The 20,548-nt window shown below is 41.9% G+C and overlaps 1 protein-coding gene across 1 annotated transcript in view; it reads left to right on the plus strand.

Moving 5' to 3' along the window:
- Positions 1–3,077: 3,077 nt before the first annotated feature.
- The window catches only part of FAM124A (family with sequence similarity 124 member A), a gene marked incomplete at both ends in the record, with an annotated part of 38,518 nt that continues 21,047 nt past the window's right edge, over positions 3,078–20,548 (plus strand). Inside the window, 2 exons of the mRNA XM_080613838.1 lie at positions 3,078–3,136; positions 12,217–12,248. Coding sequence (XP_080469964.1) covers positions 3,078–3,136; positions 12,217–12,248 — 91 coding nt within the window. The remainder of the gene's footprint in view (positions 3,137–12,216; positions 12,249–20,548) is intronic.

The following is a 20,548-nucleotide window of genomic DNA, read 5'->3' on the forward strand; positions in this document are numbered from 1 at the left end:
TCGTGAGCTCAGGGTATGCCATGGCCACTGCAGTTGACGGAGAATAAATATTTACCCAAACCAGAGGCCTAAGCTGGGAATCAAGATAGATAGATAGATAGATAGATAGATAGATAGATAGATAAAGATAGATAGACAGAACGAAGACAGAGAGACAGACTAAGTTGTTGTTTCAGTTTTGCCTCTCTCTAGCCTTGGATGAGTCTCTTAATGACACATTGTTTCTAAAAACAAGTTAATGCCTCTTACCTGAATATGATGACTCAAGTACTAGCAAGCTGAGAACCAGCTCATACCATGGTTACTTTCACAGTTAGGCACAACATTTTGGTCCAAGTCCTAGAAGAAATCACATACATTTCCTTTTGTGAATAAATTGGTTTGGATAGCAGTTTCCCAGTCATGAAGGGTAGAAGAGTTTGTTTCTCTACATTCTGAACTACTATGTAGGTGCCTGTCTAGGGCAGTTCTGTATGAGCACTTGTTATAGCATTTCATAAAATTGTAGAATCACAGACTGGTTTGGGCTGGAAGGGACATTAAAGCTCCTCCAGTTTCCAACCCCCTGCCATGGGCAGGGACACTTTCCACTAGACCAGGTTGCTCAAAGCCCCATCCAGCCTCGCCTTGAACGCTGCCAGGGATGTGGCAGTCACAGCTTCTCTGAGCAATCTGTGCCAGTGCCTCACCACCTTCACACTAAAGAATTTATTCCTAATATCTAATCTAAATCTCCTCTCTTTCAGTTAAAGCCATTCCCCTTTATCCTATGTCTACATGCCTTTGTAAAAAGACCTTTTTCAGATTTCCTGTAGCCCCTTTAGGTACTGAAAGCTGCTCTAAGGTCTGCTCTGAGCATTCTTGTCTCCAGGCTGAACAAACCCAACCCTCTCAATTTTGTCCAAACTACCTTTTACTAACTTGCAGGGGGAAGGAAAGGCAGAATAGGGATCATAATTACAGGGGCTTAATTCCATACCTAAACGTATTTAGCTATGGAATTTATATTGATGGGAATGTTTATGTGAAATTGTCCACATAAACAGAAAAATCATTTCTCTGCTTTCAAAATGACATGCATGTAAACCTAGCCAGATATTTAAAATAGAATAGATGCCAACTTTCCTATACAATGATTCTTTTCTAATTCTTGATGAGTAGTGGAGGCTGAAAGTTTCTTCTGAAGATCACAGGAGACAAACAGTGGGCTGACCTGCTGTAACGCCAAGAGGCCATGGGACTGTGCATAAGCTCAGTACCTCTCCGTGGTAGAGCACCAGTTAAAACTGATGAATATAATAAGTATTTCTGGGTTTGGTGCCTACTTAATCCTACTAACAACACCTTGACAGCTCTTCCCACAGTGTTCTTTCCTTTGATTTTGCAACAGTGCTACCCTAGTTCCATTTTAGAGAACCAGGGCCATATACTTGTAAAGACAACAGTGGCATGAGCTACTTCCATCCTGTTAAGCAATGCTAGATGTTACTATTAGTTTATGCTGCTATATACAGCTTGATGGAGCACTGGCAAGCTTGAAAAGATCTTGAAATGGAGGATATGAATGCCATGCAATGTATACATAGCTAAAAAAGTACTGATGGCAAATGAAACCAGTTTAGCACTTTTTATGCAATGTAAGATTGTCTCATGCAGTATATTTTTATTTTACTGCCTATTTTATGTCTCAAATGTTGAGGTTTTCATTATTTTTCTTCTTTCTTGTAACACAAATAATAAAAGGTAGAAGAAAATATATTTTTTTTAAACCACAACTTTTTCTTTTTTTACTTATGATTACTTTCAGCCATCTCCTGCAACTGATAGCGATTTGGTAGAGATTTTTGAAGAGAAAATTCCAATTCATCAAAGCTGATGTTTGCCAGAAAACATTAATAGGAGAGGTTCTCCAGTTCTGAGGTAGGTTTATTACTGCAACTGTCCCAGAATATCCAGATTGTGAGACCATCACCTCCCAACAGCAAGTTTTGTGCTTGGACCTAATTCAGAAGCAATGGAAAGATGGTCTCCCTGCTTGGAGACACAAGCTAAGAAATCAGTTCTGCTCCTCCTCTTGTCATCTGCTACAGCCTGAATGACCAAGTGGGTTCAGGAAAGACTGATTCTTGGTTTTGGCTGTGTGAGGTCTTGGTTCACACCTACATGGGTGAATAGGTGCATTTATGTAAGAGATGGAGAAACAGAGAGGTTTGTTCATAGAGGTGTTCACCTCCAAATACAAAGCCGGGAGGCGTGTGTGACATGCACAGAACACAGGAGGTCACCTACAACTTTTCCCTGCACTCTCATGTTATTGAGTACGACTGCCCCACTACCGGCAGGCTTTCCTACATCAGCGTTTCTTCACAGGCAGCATTCAGAATGCTTCTTTTGCATCACATCATCTTTTGTCATCATTACAGACATTCTCATGGGCTTGGAAATCCATCCCCTGCCCACTTCTGTGTGTAATTTCAAAATGATTGTATTCGATGTAATGACCAAGTGCCAGGCAGCGCTGGGGGAGAATGCAGAAAGCTCAGCACAGCAAAAGACTTCAAATAAAAAGCAGCAACAGCGGATACTCCAAAACCAGAGGGCTAGTGAGTACATCTATCCAACGGGCTCTGCTAACTTTCGCTGGATATGGGGCGCTGCCCCTTTTAGTCCTTCTTCCAACTGGAAAAACAAAAGTGATAGAATGAGGGTGCTGTAGTGGTTTCTAATATACAAGCACGTAAACGCGGTGGACTGCCGACAGCTGTGGGTGCACGGTTTTCTTTGCAGGACGGGGCTATTTTGAAGGGACCGGTGGAGGCTGGCGGTATCCCCCCCTCCCCTCCGACCGGGCTCCTTCGCGGCAGGAGGGCGACGGGAGCGGGAAGCGGGGCTCGGTACTCGCCGCAGCAGAGGAGGGAGAGGCCGAGCCGGCGGACCGGCTCCGACCCCCGGGCCGGGCCGGGGTGGGCCGGACCGGACGGCGGAGGCCGCTGCTTCTCTCACACTGCGGAGCGGCGACAGGGGCAAGTCGCGGCAGCAGCCGCTCCCCGCGGGAGGGCGGCCGTGGCGCCGCCGCCATGGAGAAGCAGCCCGGCGGCGAGGACGACTGCGTGGACTCGGGAGCCGAGACGGGCGGGTGAGTGAGCGAATGGCAGGGGACGGGCGCGGGGCTTGTACCTTCCCCCCAGCCGGGCCGGGGCGGCGAGGCGCTGGGGAGCTCCCCGCCGGGCCTCAGCGCTGCACTTGTTGCCGGCGGCCGCCGCCGAGCGCGTCCCGGCAGTGGCGGAGCCGGAGCTAGGGCTCTAGGGCAGAGCCTTCGTTAGACATCCCGACTGCACCCCGTGGAGTGCCTCTGCCACCGGGCGTGGCCGTGCCTGGGATCCCCTGGGGAGTTCACCTTCTCCTTCGGTTGTCTCCTTCCTAATAACTAATCTCAATCTCCTCTCTGTCAGCTAAAAGCCATTCCCTCTTGTCCCGTCACTACACACCTTTGTAAAAAGTCCCTCTTCCTCTTGTTATCCACCTACGGGGATATGATACATGGGAAGAAAGATACGAAGAGGTCATGGCCAAGGGCTTTAAGTTTGAGCTCCAGAGCACATACTGTCCTTGTGGCAGTGACACGTGGACAGCACCAGGCAGACGAAGGTGACTGCTTAGAAGGACCATCAAAGATCCACCTATGAAAGCAGGGTAGACTTATAGCAACCTGAAATTGGGTTAGTGTTGTCATGATACTCATCATACTGACCTATGAAGTGCTGTGAACTTTGCTGGTAGTTAAGTGTCATATTGGAGTCAAGGAGAACTACTTTTTGTCTCTGACTTTGTGACCCTGATGTGTGCTGTTTGTTAGTTGGACTTCTCCGAAGACCATGGAGCTGCAAGGATGATCCATGTGATCCCCCTTTCTGTTCCCACCACCAGCCTATCTCTGTGAGGAGAGAGGGATGTGCTTTCCATCCCATTGTACATACTGCTGTGCCATCTTGTTGGGAACAACAGTGAGACTTTTCTCCTCCTGTGGCTCCAGAAGGAGAAAAAGTTGCCCACTCCTGCTAACACTGTTCTCTTCTAGGTCTTCATTGTCCCTGCTTCTGGCTTTCCTGGTTGTTTTTCTCCCAGCTCCTTATCTGGTTTATCTCCTTTGGTCTTTAGTCCAACTGTTGCAAAACTGTAAAGCTTCCTTGCAAAGTGGTGTCAGGTGCACAGCACCAAAACTGAAGTGTCAATATTACAATTATTTTTAAAGGTGGAAATGGAATATGGTGATCTTTTTCATACATCCAGCTATTAATTTAAATTAATTTTTTTTTTTTCATCTCTTCTGTGGTCTGAGAATTTTTTTTTCCTTCACCTTGTACTAATGGTAAAAGTTTAAAAATATTTTCTGGAGCTTAAAGGAAAAAATCCAGGCCTCTTTTTCAGATACTGAGACAAAAGGTTTTTAGTCATCTTTGAGAAACATGAGTAAAAGGAAGATAAAATAACTGGTGAATTCATGGTTGCTTCAAAGCTCAAAAAATCCTTAATGGATCAAGTCACTCTTAATTTGCTCTGTTTATCTGGAGTAGAGAAATACTGGGTTTCCATGGGAAGGGCACATGGAAGGATTTGACCCAGCTGGTGACATTATCCTTTAGACCTCAGTGACCAGCATGACAGCTGCTTGTGCCTGATGGTAGTGAGATGCTAAAGCTGATGATTTTATGAAGCATCCCTGTCTCAGGCTTGGCTGGAAAGTGTAGGTTAGCGGAAGAGTCTGTGTGATGAAATTGAACAATGACATACGGCAACTAATAACTGCAGTGCTTTGCACTGAAGTTCATTTTGAAAAGCAATGGGTCTCTGCATTATTGTTTTTAGCTCTGTTTAGCAGCTATTTGAGTCTGATAAACATGTTGCATATGTCTCTTTCACAATGTTTATATTTCAGCTTTCTCACCAAACCAACTGTTAGCAACACTTGCTTTTCCCTCTTACCAGATCTGCTTTCTGCTTTCTCAGTCCCATCATAGCTATTGTGAATTGAGCTGGGTTTTTTTCGCTAATTACTCAACAGTAACAAAAAAAACCCCAACATTAAAACAAAAATTAAGAACTATTTGAAGTTCAGCCATCATCCTCTTAAAGTACGAAGAAATGCAACTATCAGAGTAATTCAATAACAGCTTTACATCAAGTGGTCCCTTTCTGTCACTGAAGGAACAATAGAGGATAGTGACTGTAGTAAATCCAGGCGCTGCAAGCTCTTGTCATCTTGATGATTGTATGTCATGATGTGTGAGCTCTTCTGCAGAGCCTGTACTGCTGAAGCTGCTTATAGCAACTAACCAATTGAATACATCAAGTACTCTACAGGGCATATGTTCCTTAAGGTTTTGCTGTGGCTTCCAGTTGCAAAAGCAGGCAAAACTCTGTGCTACAGGCAAGATCAGTTACAGTTTGTAGCCTTAATTTTCCTAATCTGTTGAAAAATATGTTCCTCTTACTGCATTTGCCTTGGTAAATAGGGCTGGCAATGAAGCTGCTGGACAAACATAGTGTATTTTGAACTCCTGAATCCAATAAAAATGGATTGAGCTGGTATTGTCAATACCTATATAAAGGGAGTAAAACGTATAAGCCAATTAGTGTATATTGGCTATTTAGTAATGATATTTGAAAGAGTTTGACCATCCTTGGTCTGAGAGACATTGCCCGTACAAATTTTTTCTTCTTGGGAAATGTACTTTTGGGCTTTTTAATATCAACACCTTATTTCATCTCCTATTGAAGCCTTTTAGCCCAGAGGTATGGGAGACAGAAAGCTTTCTCTGGTAATAATTTTAGTAGTGGATTTGTACTATAAACCATGATGGTTTAAGAAAAAGGAATGGTCTTTCTTTGGTCTTCAATTAGAAAGCAAACAGAGGGCAAAACAAGTAGAAAAAGAAATTGGACAACAAGCATATACATTAAAAGAACTGCAGATAAATTGTAAAAAAAAAAAATACCCGGAAAAATTAATACTAAGTTACTTAAGATGGGTTGTAAAAATGTTAGATTTTAAATTTTCTTGGGTTTACAAGCCATGCAAATGCTGTTACTTCACTGTCTTACTTTGAATAGAAGAATAAAGGTTTGGGGGACTGAAATACTCAAAATGACAAACTAAGACCATTTTAGACACTGTTAGGCATGTAATTTAGAATTGCAATGAGACAGACTTTTGCTACCACTGACGTCAAGGGCAAAGCATCAGCTGAATTAATTGCATTCAGGACCAATATCATGTGTGGGGTGTAGCAAATGTGGAAAACGGGTAGTTTCTTGGACCTAAAGTCTTAAATTTTTTATTCCTAAACTTCTGTTTGGTCATGTTAGCTGTGTTTAAAGATTACTTCTATAGCAATGATCTCTCCTATTTGTCAAGCATATAGGCCTTGACTGAGCATAACACCTCACTGAGCTGGCATTATGGAGGTTTCAATACATGTGAGTAGTTGACCCCAATAAACCTATTGGGGTCAGGGGTTGCTTTCATGTCACGTGTTTCTAGCTCAAAGTCATAAGTGGTTTCAGCACTTTTGACTTTGTCAGCTGTGTGGTGGTCCTTCAACATGGCATGTCAGTCTCTTCTCACATATCATCTCATCCACCTATGAGAAACTCAGGAATAAAAATCACTGCTGCTGAAACCTATTTTAAGGCCTATTTTTACCTTGGGGTTTCTTTTTTTTTTTTCTCCTGAGACTTTCACTTCCTATATATCCATCATTCCAGATGTGTAAAGGCAGACAACTTGTCTCTGACTTGACATTCAAATAGTATAAAGTCAAGCTGTTTGTCACAAATTGGTGTTGAGGCACTATTTCTAACCAGATTTACTTGGTGAAGCTGTTTGGTTGAACCTCGGGGCAGGCAGATCTGCTAGCACTGGAACTAAGCTCTGAAACTGAGGTTGAAACAGACTTTGAATCACATTCTGGTGGCCAGGTGGTCAGTGCTGACACTTACAATGGCTGGACTCCAGCAGGCAGTGAGGTTCACCTCAGCTAACTGTGGCTGTGTGAAGGTTTGGTATAAATGAGGCTTCTTCTACTGTTAGTTAAGAGCACGAGAACCTTGGGAGGGTGACTTATCCCCTAGCTTTGGATGGGTAGGTACATGCCACCTGAGTCCTGATGTATCCCTTTGGATGCGGAGCAAACAAGTAGGTTTGCTCACTTAAGCATAGTGTGGTCCTGCTTTGTCAGATGCTTTTTGAAGGACAAACAACCTTTCATCCTTATATGATGATGTCTCATCTGGGGCCTCAAACAGTACTGTTGGTAGTAAGCACCTGAGTGTAATAGTTAGAGCTGAGTGATGGGAATCCATCATCTGACTTCATTGCTCTACTAGAAATCCATAGAAAGGCATTTTGAGACAAGCTTCTCTGAGTTATTCCATTGCAGGCATCTTCATTACACAAGTAGAAGTATGATGAAGATAATGGGTTTGCGTTGGACTGATATTAATGACGCAGATTGTAATCTGAACCACAGCAATTTGGTGAGAAGAAGCCCAAGACAGAGCTACAAAGCTAAATCTTCTGACTCAGGCATTGTAGTTTACTGTAAAATCTCTCATGTGCCCCATGGAGTGCTTTTTGGAGAAGGGAAGGCAAATAAGCTGTTAAATACAGCTCTTGGTATGAAACCGTGAAATCTGAAACAACTTTAGCAGAGAAGGCATGGGAAATATGAATCCAGCAGGTGCCATTCCATCAGTCCTAAGCAAGAGAGGGATGCAGACAGCAGAAGAGCTAGAAAACTTTCCACGATTTCATCTGGGAGGATTAAGGAGTCCTGGCAATGGAGACTTGCATATTGTGGTGTAGTATTTTGCTAGAATAACTTGAGAGATCTATGTCTGTTTTATGTGGTAGACTGCTTTGTGGAGATGCTGCCTGGCTCAGAAACCTCAGTTACACCATGTCACTGTGTGAAACAGCATGAAGGCGTCCCTGAGCACATGGACAGAGTTGTCCATATTATTGAATGGTTAGAAAGGTTGATGGACTCAGTTTGCATGGGACCGTCTAGCTATCTCCCATGTGATTCTTGGGTGTGTTTTACTGTGGGCCAGGCACTTGCTTTACCACATTACCACGGCTCAGGGACCACTCCCAGCAGACCACTGGGAATGTTTTGGAAGGCAAGAGGTTTTAATGGTACAGGTGCAGACTGTTTCATGGCAGTTGGCTTCAGTCCCAGACAGTTCTCTTGAGCGTGTTTGTTTATTACCATAGATGTCACTGCCGCAGCTATGTTAACATGATGCTGTGCCATGGTTGATCAGCATGCCAAGATAACCCAAGCACAGCAGGACACTGGTGTAGCTACCTTGCTTATGTGATTAAGAGATGTGACACAGCCCTGCTTCTTTCCCAAAGAAACAGGTTTATTGTGGTTTCATATACACCATACTCAGTAACTGCAAGTTGCACTAGCAGCTGCTTACTGGTATTCAGTGGGCTGTTTCTCCTGCTTTGGTATTTTGAGGCTCTGTATTCGTAATCAACATTGAGTAGTGTGTGGTGGTCTCAGAGGACTGCTCAGGATCTTTTGTGCTCCTGATGGTCTTACCATCTCTGATAATACACAGTCCTGACTCTTCAACAGTGCTAATGGGAATCGAGGTCCCACATTTATCTCAAGCGTCTACATTCCTAATTTAATGTTTCTTGACAACTTCACAACTCCTCTTTGCTGGTGGCTGACCATTGAGCACAAATTCTTTGCAGACCGATTTGTCTTTTGATTGAATGATGAGCCCTCCTTTTCAGTACCTCCCACTGCTTCAATACCCTTTTTGATAATTTTTTTTCCTCATTATGTGCCTATAAAGGGAACAGGCCTCCATTTGTTCAGTTTCTGTCCTGAATATATATTTCCTTTTAACTCTAATGTAACATCTACCAGAGGAAATAGCTTGCTGCAAGACCACGTAATTGGCCTGGAACCCCTGAGCTCCTGTACAGCCCCAGTCTGTCACTATTAAAGCCCATGAGTACTAAACTCTTCAGTTATCCTAATGGGAAAACCCTCTTACAAGGGAACTGATAGAAGCTGATAACTCAGGATGTTTAAAACAGGGATGGAAGAATGGGAAAGAACAAAACTGCTTGATATCCAGAGTCTCTGTGACTCAGGAGATGTTTATTTTGGTACTTAATTTTTCTAATACATGATCTCTTTCAAAGGAATGTTTGCTGTGTATTCTGGTCTAAAAAGCATAAAAGGCTTACAGAAACTTCAGAATTCAGTATTCTAAATAACTGATTGTAAGGGGGAAAACCATTTTTTTGTAAGCCAATTACCAGTGCGTGTCATGAATCTGACTGGTTTGTGCTGATGTTTTGAAAATATTAACGATTTTACTAACACTGTTATTTTTGTTCTTAAGGACTAGATTCAAAACAAATTCTAAGAAAGAAAGGAGTCAAAGGGGGGAAAAAGGTGATTCAGGTTGGCCCTAAGGGCACATAGAGAGACTCATATTCCATTTGGTTTTAGGCACGTAGCCGAGTGTCCTACATTAGGAACGTGTTTTCTGTAGGCTTCAACTCTAAACAACAGCTAGGGAGAGACACACTTCAGACCTCTCTTTTTTATTGACTATAGAGGGAGCTGAGTGAGGGTACAGTCCTCATTTTTGCATCTGAGGTTTACATGAGCCTTTGAGCTCAATTATCCTTTTTTTTTTTTTTTAATTCTGTGTATGTTGGTTATGCAACAAACACAAATTAAATATTAGCTTGAACCATGTTAGAATTACATGAAAACCCCAATGCGATTCTCAAGCCTATTAAAATGTGTCTCTGCAATTAGTCTCCAAGCACACTGTTGTCTCCTCGTTTCACGCTCCCGATCTATTTATTTTTCCTCTTGTCTCATTTTTCATGTTTTGCCTGTACATAGACTGCCACTTCCTTGGTTCAGGACTCATTAATTCTCCGTGTCCTATGTGCCTGCAGCACTTTGGGATAATAAAATAACAGTGTGAAGTAATAGAAAGCTGCTTCTACTTGCAGTAAGCAAAAGGCAAAATGTTGTCTCGCTTCTATCTGAAATCCAAGCAGTGCAGATTCATATTGAATTAGCCACCAACTGCTGAGCACAGCTACACTGAAGGACAGCCCCAGGCTGTTTTCAAACAGAAGTGCAGAATAAATGAATCCTTTATTGGGATGCTTGGAGGCAGCTGGATGTATATTGCTTGCCTCTGGGCTTCTGAACAGTGACATGTTACACAGTTTTCACACCCTTCCAAATGTACATGGTGCCAAATGATACTAATGGGACTTGGTGCGCAAATACTTTGCAGCTTTATGGCCTGCGCAGCACTGCATAGCCAGTTCCTGGGATCACTTCCCCTTGGTCTCTGCTCAGAGCCAGACCAGCAGTATGTACATGGCCCAGCAGTAGCAAGAAGATCTTCTCCTCTGCTCATGTCATTACTGCTTCTGCCTTTGCCAGCTGCACAAGGGTCCTGGGGGAGATGGGTTGAGGAATAGCTTTTTGTTCATGGAGCAGGTGCTACTTAGCAGATATATATGGAGTGACTGAGAGGGGCTACTAATGACCTAATTCTGTGGTCTCTGTCATGTGTGACAAAGATGTTTCCTTGCTCCCTGGCATTATTGAAGTGGCTGGCGGTGCAGGATTTAGTAGAGAGTGGGAGAGGCCTATAAGCCCCCATCGGCAAGCCTCTCTCCAGCATTACAGGCCTTTCTCAAAAGCTATGATAGCCTCATGGTACTTGATGGTATTGAAGGATTTTCTTTCACAAGTATTGTGAAAAATTCAGGTTGTGTGATCTTTCACTGGTCCGGCAGGATTGGCAAGGGGGTAATGCCTCATGGTCTTTCTCACCTAAATCAGCAGTCTTAGCATCTGATCTGCAGAATACTGAGTGCTAAGCACAGGGCTGCACAGGGCTATGAAGTATTTGGATGACTATAATTGCTTTGTTTCTTCTGCAGAGATATGTCCATACTAAAATTGAAAGCTGCCATTATAGTTATGAAGGGTTGATGTCTGTTATTTCCTTGGATGTCTGAGACCCTAGAGTATGAAGGTATCCTGAAAATATGCTTAGATGGTATCTATTTCCAGACAAATATATTGTGAGTCAAGGCTCACGTGTTTTTTAATTTAAACAATATTACAAAGTTGATGCAAATATGCATATAAAACAAAGTTTGAATTCAAGAGCTGTGTTACAGCTCCCCAGACAGTTTGCCTGTTATGTTTAGGGCACTGCAAGGCATACATGCAGGACGTTAATTATGGCAGAGAGCTCTTGTGAGTGTGATCTGGTTTAGGGACCCAGTGAACGGGGAAGTGGAGTCTGTGTGACTGTGATCTCCAAAACCACACACTCTGAACTCATAGGTAGGGCCTCAAAGTGGAAATGAATCATTTTTTTAAATATTCAGTGATGGCGTATTTGTTTTACCTTAGTATTTCTGAATCTTTAGGGCATAAATGGGCCATGTTTTAATCAGCTCAGAAAGGGGTTTTCAGGAGGTTGGTGTTATATGCAGGAGCAAAATTTCATTGCACGAAATACTTAACTGCTCTGATTTTCTCACAGGTAATCCAGTGTGCACTGAAGTAGAACCAATGGGTGAATGGTTTTACTGAGAGATGTCTTGAAGAGGAAAAGGGTTTCCTAAAACAAAAAGCTTTGTCATCTAAATGTTTATAATTTGGTACTCGTTTTGTGTCTTCCCTGCCAGTTGTTACCAAAGAACAATAAAAATTCTGCTCTTCAAACAGAGTTCTCTTAAAAAAAGGAAAAATCTGCAAAGCAGCATTTAGAGGACATAAGGAAGAGGAGCAGGGTCAAACCCTGGTAGACTTCTGCTCCCAGCCTGTGTCTGAAGCAGCCTATTTTTAGCTTATAGAGTGCCTTCTGAGCTTTAATTTTTATGCCTAAAGTTAAGTAGCCTGAATAGCCCTCAGACAAAACCCCAGCTGCTTTACTCTATGTAGGTGTTTTCAAAATTCATGTCAGATGCTAGTTTTTCTGAGCCATGTTCAAAACCTGTTCCAGTTATTATCTTAGCACAAAAATAATGCTAAATGGGTGTTAAGCTATTTTAATATGTCATGTAACTTAGATTTGGTGCATTTTTCATGATCTTTTTTAGATTAAATATGGTCTAAAATCTTTGTCTTGCAGGTCTGAGTACAGCCGTATGTCTTCTACCAGCAGTAAGTATAACTTTGATATTTTTTAAAAATGGATTCTCATATTTTCCTTTATTCTGGTTGCTAATTTTTATTAATATCAGCCTAGTGTTATGGTGGAGTTCACTTTGACACAGTTAAGCTACAATTCCTTCTCTTTTTTGGTCTGTGTCTAGAAACAATATAGAAAATTAAACTGATTTGATATTGATGACCATAATATGAGCCATGTGTGAAGTCATAAATAATGGAGCTCACAAGAATGCAAGAAAAATGAGAACAAAATCTATAGACACTGTGTGGTCAGTGCGAATGGGTCCTCTGGCCAAATGATTTTGCAGTGATGGATGTCACTAGAGCTGGGGGATGCAGGAATAATTGCATGCGTATTGTAAGCTGGTGTGAAGGAAGGACTTGAGAGTAAAATATGTGAAGCATTCTTTGATTTCAAAGATTATAGATGCTCTAGTAAGCGTCACAGTCTTTCTAGACATTTAAGATAGCCAGCTGAATTTCAGGTTATCTGACTGATAAAAATTGAATTCTGGTGTCTGGATTATCCTTTCTTTTTCAGCAATGTAAAATCACATTTTTTTAAGGAAAAAGGAGCACTTCTTCAGTCCTTTCTCTGTCTGCTCCAACCATTATCTTAGCTGTAAGACATACTGTGTCCACAGCACTTAGAAATGTAATAATGCTTATTCAGGCACAGCTACTAGTATCTCTTTCTTGTCAAAGTGCAAGGTGATGCCTGTCTCCCTGATTCACACGTAGGCATGACCTTGACAAAACTTCACAGATGACAAATTGTGTTTTATAATCTGGATCTTTAACGACCATGAAAATCAGAGGGGAAGAAAGCTGGCAGTTTTTTCTCATTCACACATTCTGGCTGAAGTGTGGAGAGGGTTATTTTCCATCTTCCATGGTCTTCAGTGGGGGGGCTTTTATTGATTTCAACAAGAGCTAGATCAGAGAGCGTTCATAATGTCTGGCTCCTGAACTAATGTGACTAGCAGGGAGCTCTCTGTCTTTCCTTAGTCTGCTCAGTTTGTGTGTATGTGTGTCTGAGAAAGAGAGAATTTAGTGCAGCTTTTTCCTAAATTCTGTTGTTTAAATAGATTTCTGGATTCCTGCTGCCAGATGTAATTTTTTTCAATGATTGGGAGGCAATTGTGATAGTAAAAGCATATTGGATTTGACGGGTTACACCAGATGTGTGCCCTGCCACCTCCACAGCTCACGCTTTTGGGTGATGGCTCCAGTAATACGCTGCCAGCTTCCTCCTCTTTCTGGGTGGTGACTTATAGTTATTTGCCTAGTGGAAGTGCTTATTTGGCAGAGACGTACAGAAGACAAGGTGTGAGGTATTTCTCATCTAAAACTTTGGGTTTAATCCCTTACCAACTTTGCATGACTGCTGCACATTTTACAAATAAAGGTGACATTTAAAGGTGACATAAATTACAGTTGTAAGTCTTTGTTTTTGTTAAACAAGCTGTTTGTAAGGATTATTTTTGGATGTGTGGCAGCTACAGTGTGTCATGTTAACTGTGGTCACCTCAGTGTCTTGCTGGCCATGACTGTCCAGAATATGTGGGAATTACAGTTGTATTTCAACACAGTAATTTGGCAGTACAAGGAGGTATTATCATTTCAGCAAAGACACAAAAGTTCAAGAGATGGGACAGTCTCCATCTTTCTCTTTTCTGCTTCCAAGGCAAATTATATTGATACAGCTTCACAAGTAGCAGTGTTTAATTTAGCATTTTGTGGGGTTTGTGTGGTAGGTCTTGTCAGACAGTGCAGGAATAACAGAAAAGCTACATAAGAGTATTTCAGTAAAATAAAAATGCTTTCATGTTAGAGGCTAGCAGTCATGGAGTGCATGATGCATTTGAAGAAAAGAGTACTGGGGAAGGGCTATTAGGAAAAAAGGTGATTTGGCCATTTTAATTTCGTTGGGGAAAAGATTCAGTAAGTGGTATCATTCATAGCACAAAAAGCAGCCTAATCAATGATTCTGCTAGGCCCTAACATAATACAAAGTAAGCTGTTGTTAATTAAAAGGCAAAGAATTTCCATTACCTACATTACCTACAGCTGCTTCAGCGGAAGCTCCTGTTCTAATGAAGTGGAGTTTATCTGAACCAGAAGGATTACAGGCCTGTTTGGTTTTACAGGAGTCTTAGTTGGTCATACCAGTGAAGCTCCAATTTCAGTGTTTAATAAATGAATAATCTTCTAAATTGTTCACTGGACAGCAGTTTTCCACAGACATGCCAAGAAAAGGATATGAAAGATTTAGCAGGTGAATTAACTACAGCTGCCTCTATCACGTGCTGTGATGACAGCAGCTGAACAAACTGCAGGACTTAGCACCAATGCAAAAGTATACAGGAACCATAGACTCCCTCAAGTCAGAAGTAACATCTCATTGGCTGCTAGATGCCAATGGAAGGATCGTTCTGTTACATGTGTTATTTCTAGTACTTTTCCCCCCTGTGCATATGGCAGCAGTTGTCATTGGCAGTGTATCACTTCAGCAGTTCAAAGCCCTGCCTGGTGGGTTGGTTGGACCTTGGGCCTTATTCAGTGTCCTAGTTCTTTTCTTTGCCCTTGTGTCCCAGCCTTGGGTAACCCAAAAAAGCTTTTTACTGCAAGCATCCATCTAACATTTGTGGTTTTGTGCAGTGAGTACTTTGGGAAAGAGTACTCAAGTTTGCAGGGTGTGTTTATTTCGGCAAGAAAATGCAGCAGTTATCTGCTGTGCGGGCTCTGCCTGTTGTCAGGGTGACTGTGTGCCACTTTGGCTGTTCTCATTGAGCAGAGTAAATAGGCCATGCTAACCTGTCTGCTGGATGCTGAGTTTTGAGTTATTACAGCTTTGAAGGGTTCAGCAGTGTGATTTGAAGAAAGAGAAGTGCTAAATTACTTTTGACATTGTTTTCCCTGAATCGTGGCGTGTAGAGCCACTTTTCCCATTGTTCTGTAGCAGGAGGTGTCCTTTGTTTTATTAGGATACTTTGCTCACTGGTGTGCTGTTCATTAATCTAGGAAATGTATCAAGCTTCTTTTTGCTCATATTTTCAATTACCTTTTCAACTACGGTTTTCAGTTACCGTCAGAGACCCCTAATCCTAGATGAGAGGGAATTGTGCGAGGCACTTTACACACATAGAAGAGACCTTTACCCAAGGTACATAATACCAAGATATAAAGACCATAGGTGGCATATGGATACAGACACTTGGAATCACAAAGAAATAATTAATTAGTGTTGGTCAGCACAATAAGCAACAGTCTCTGCACATCAACATTTTAATTATCTTCAAATTGCTTTGAGATGTGTTTCAGGGATGATCTTCAACAAGGGAGGAGGAGTTTTGATGGGGGCTGCTTATTTCCTCCTTTGCATAATCTTTGCATTTATGAAAATGGCTCTTCAGAAAGGCCCAAACCAGAAATGGGCATTTTGAAGGAAGACTTCTGTGATATGTAACATTTGAAATATCCCTTATCTAGTCAGCTCTGGAGCCAGTTTAACCAGGCTGTCTTAGAAATAACTGTGGAAGCGAGTGATTTTATTTTTGTCCCCTGACATTTTTCAGCCAGGCAATCAGTAGGGAGCTGCCTGAATATGCATTTGTACTGTTCCAGCTGAGTCGTTAAACGAAACATAAAACTGACCCTATGGGATAAGACGCAAGTTTGTGACAGATTTTAGAGCACTTGAAATGGTAAAACCCTATAGCACACAGTGGTTCATGATGTGCTTCTCAGTGGGGTAAAGGGCTTGTCACTTACCTGCTTTGTAGTTGGAAAGCTGGTAATTTGCCTTGCTGTGCTCCCCTGCCATTCATTTACCAGCTGGGAAATTATTCAGTCCTTTGGAGGTGTTTTTAGATTGTTCATATTCTTCCATGGTAAACCCAAGATCTGGGATATTAAAATTTTATGTCTGTGTTGCACATATTTCCTAACCCATGGAGTTTCACCCACTTTCTGGTTCTAAAAATTTAGCACAAGACAGTTTCTTTTGGCAGATTTACAAATATGTGGGTTATTGAGCATGTTTCCTTTCAATATTCTTTCTTCTGTTTGGTGTTCTATTCCTGTGCTAGTATAACTTCCAATCTTTCTTTTGGGATTTTGTCAATGTTTTGTCAGTGTCATCTGCATCAGCTCCCTAGGCTGGGTTTGTACTCTATTTTCTCTACAAGTGGAAAGAGTCCTTATGCGTAACACTTGCAGTCTTTATGGAGGGCTGGTAAGGGTAAGGTTTCTCTTATTCTCGATTCCAGAGGCAGGGTGAGGTGCTAAGGCTGTAACTTACCTTCATGCACCAGCTGTGTATTGGAATAGGCTGCCCTAATGGCACTTTGGATGGTAGATTTTATTTCCTGAGTGGAGTCTGCTCTTTGTGCTGGATCTGGCCATGGGGAGTGAGAAATCACCAGCACTACAATACTTGCTATTTACGAAAAGCCCCTTGAAACCTTGTGTTTGTGTATGTACCCAAACAAGTCCAAGACATCTTTTTTCTTTCAGACTTACTCGTCGTCTTTTTTATGGCATGTAGTCAAGTGACAATGTTCAAATAAGATAAAAATGGTTGCCCAAAAGATAGCACTGTCCTGAATTTGAGGCAAATCTGTATTTTCCTGAAGCTGTGTTAGGTTCTTTTCCTGATTCAGTGCTGTATTTATCTGCCCTCATTTTAAGTAACTGTGTTTACTCTGAAGCCAGCTGTGATGCTAGGGCCTCTTTAGAGGTAGAAATTGCACATTTGTGGACATGAGGATCAATCAAGTGCCAATTTAGTCCATCAGGTAGGTTGTGAGGGGTGAGTGTTAGGCCACATGTCCCATCCGTGCTTGTAGCTTGTTAAGGCACTGTTACATGACAGTTTTCACACACTTCCACACCATGTGCATGTAACAATATGCTGCCTCTCTCCTTAGCTCTTTCTGGCTTGTCTCTTTTTCTCTTCCCTGCCAAACCCCCAGCATCTGCTTCTTGATGTTACCTGGCAAGAATCTTCCTCTTCCCTCTCTATTTGATCTGTTGGATTGTAAGTACTGTTGGAAGGAAATGTGAAGAGGAAAATGTGCCCTTGAAAAAACAGAGCGTAGAGCTAGCCTGAGCACTAGATCCTTTATAGAGGAGAGCAAAGTCAGCATCTCCACAAGTTCTCCTGTTTCTAACTCTTGAGAATTTTTGTTACCAAACACTCCAGAGACCAAGGGGTCACATCTGTCAAAATAGGCACTAATGGAGCTTTTGACAAAAAGGAGGTAGCCTTCCTGGTTGCAGGGGTAATGGGAGCTACAGGAATGTAAGAATCTACAGTATTATGCAGATGTATAGGTGCCTTGTAACAATAGCGTATGGAGAAATGGCTTCCAGTTACTTGTGTATCATTTAAAAATCTGGCGGCCTTCACTTAACTGTTAAAGGTGATGACAAAAAACCAGGAACAGGAAGGGGGTTAGGTTTGAGTTGGGCTTCTAAATATTTGTCACCAAGCTAAAATTTCATAATGTAGTTGCCTACTGTATGCTAGGTTAGTTCAAATCAGTTCTGACCCAGGCACTGCTGGACTGGGTATCTACTGTTTCTCCAAACAATGTAATAAGTGTAAGGTTACAATTATATTGTTTTACTGCAATACAAAGATATATTTTGGTATATCATGTGATATACAGGCTGAGAAAGTTAGGGCTCTTCAGCCTGGAGAAGAGAAGGCTGCGTGGAGACCTCATAGCAGCCTTCCAGTATATGAAGGTGGCCTATAAGTATGCTGGGGAGGGACGCTTCATTAGGGACTGTAGTGACAGGACAAGAGGTAACGGGTTAAAACTTAAACAGGGGAAGTTTAGATTGGATATAAGGAAGAAGTTCTTCACTGTAAGGGTGGTGAGGCACTGGAATGGGTTGCCCAAGGAAGTAGTGAATGCTCCATCCCTGGTGGTGTTCAAGGCCAGGTTGGACAGAGCCTTGGGTGACATGGTTTAGTGTGAGGTGTCCCTGCCCATGGCAGGCAGGTTGGAACTTGATGATCTTAAGGTCCTTTCCAACCCTAACTATTCTATGATTCTGTGATTCTATCTTGTTTATGTCCAGAGAGAACTGAGATGCTTTTACAATGGCTGGCAACAAGCTGTACTAAATACAATTGTAAAAACAATTTAAAGTGGGCTTGCCAGCATCATGCTGCATTTCCAGAAGGTGTTTGTTATTATAAAAGGAAGACTTATTAAAGTATGAGGAAAAATGAAAGAGGAAATTGAATCCAAATCATGTAGAGTTCTTAGCCTGAAGCATCTGTCAATATTACAAATTCAGGTGGTTTGTATAGCAGTGAAATATGAAGTGTCAGCTTCTGTGGAAAATACAGTGAGCATATTCTGCATATCTTGCTTGGCCAGTTTATGCTGCTAGAGGTAAAGAACAATGCTGTTTCCCACTGAGGCTGTGGAAGCAGGAAAATGTCATTGCTACATGCCACCTAGAAGTCATTGGATGTGCGAAACATGTTTATGTAGCTGCTTATCATCAAATTCCACCACAGTGAAGGAGCAAGCACTTGTATAAAGCATAGAAAAGCATAGCACTGAAACACAGAAAGTTGAGGTTGGAAGGCATCTCTGGAGATTGTCTAATCCAAGACCTCTGCTGAAAGCAAGGGCAGTGAGAGCACGTTGTTCAGTGCAATGTCCCATTGTGTTTTGAATATCCCCACAACCTTTCTGGGCAACCTCTTCCAGTGAGTGATCACCACAATAAAAAACTTTTTTCTTATGTTTAAACAGAATTTCCTGTATCTCAGTTTGAATCATCCAGAGCAACATCAGCAGGCCCCGTTGCTCTCCAGTCTCTAATTCCTTCCCTCAGCTGGATAATTTTTAATCAACTTCTTCCTGGTTTGCTGGTATTTGATAGCACAGTAGCATTCCCCCTCCCTGCCCCACCGACAGTCTCATCCACACATATTCACTCATGATGCATCCTGATTTTTAGGAGCTGTAAATAGACTTTTGGCTAAGTCAGGAATGGCATGGAGTTATCACTGCTGCTAAGCACCATTGCCTGGAAACCATGCTGGAGATGTTGGTGTTGAGTTAACCTTGCTATTTGCACTTTTGCCTTTCTAGAATCTGAGGTTAGGATGCTGTTCTAGTAGGTAGATAGCATGTTGAGATTGGTCTTACTGCACATGGTTATTCAGAAGCAGAAGGAGTAGAGCGGAAGCATGCCCTTAAAGACATGACTAACAATGGCCAGTGGCCTGAGAGAGAAGATAAAAAAGAAATGAGGTACAGTCATGTGTAAGAACATGCACAAATGGATGTGTAACTGTGCTTGAAATCAAATCTAGATTTGATTTTTTTAAGCCAACTGTGTGACATTAACCATAAGCGTGCGCTTCCCTTGTAAAGACTGAGGTTCCTGTTTAAATGTACCCATGCATCTCTGTTCTTTCTTAAAATCAGAGTTCTACTCTTTGGGATCACACCAAACTGTGTGTCCCAGGGTTAAATTACTTCATACTGCCCTAGTGCTGGCTTTGGATTTTTGTATTAAGGGGATAAAAGTGTACCCTAAATTGTTACTGGACCAGAGCTATGAAAGCTCTGGTTTTGTTGTTCTGTATATTATTTTCTGACTACATACAGTCAGGTTTTTATGTTGTCATATAGATACAGCAGATATAAACTAGACTAGTTATTAAAAAAGAATAGTAATTCATGGAGGAATGACGATCTGAATGTTTTTTCTAGCTCATATTTTAAGCATGCATAGTCGTAATCAAAACTGTATAAGCAAATATTTCCTTTCTCATTATCAAGCATGATCCAGAAGCATAGGAAATCTGTGATAGACACTGAGCTACCGAGTGCCACACAATTCTAGTAAAAATTTACAGGAAAGACTATAGAGAAAGTCACATTGGGTTAGGTGATGTGGTTTGAATTTCCTTCTGTGGAAGTGTTACATCTGCCATCCCAGAAAACCACAAGGAGCTGGGCAGCTATTTAGTGGGTCTTTTACCTTAAGCAAGGGGTTGTGGGAGAGATAGTGGCATTCCAAGTTCAGCTGGTACAGTGATGAGAATAATTTGGAAATTGTTGAGACATCTGTCTGAATTGTTAAAGCCCAAAGAGGGAATCTAAAGAAATAAATCTGTCCCATGGCAACTCCTGACTCAGAGGCACTAGTTGTGGCAGAAGAGGAAAAGCCTTCTGACTCACTGAGCCAAGTGACAGAACACTTGTGAAGGCTGAAGCTCTTAAGGCAGTTTCTACTAAGTGAGTGCTCTT

This window comes from Psittacula echo (genome assembly GCF_963264785.1).
Source record: "Psittacula echo genome assembly, chromosome: 3".
Taxonomy (NCBI): domain Eukaryota; kingdom Metazoa; phylum Chordata; class Aves; order Psittaciformes; family Psittacidae; genus Psittacula; species Psittacula echo.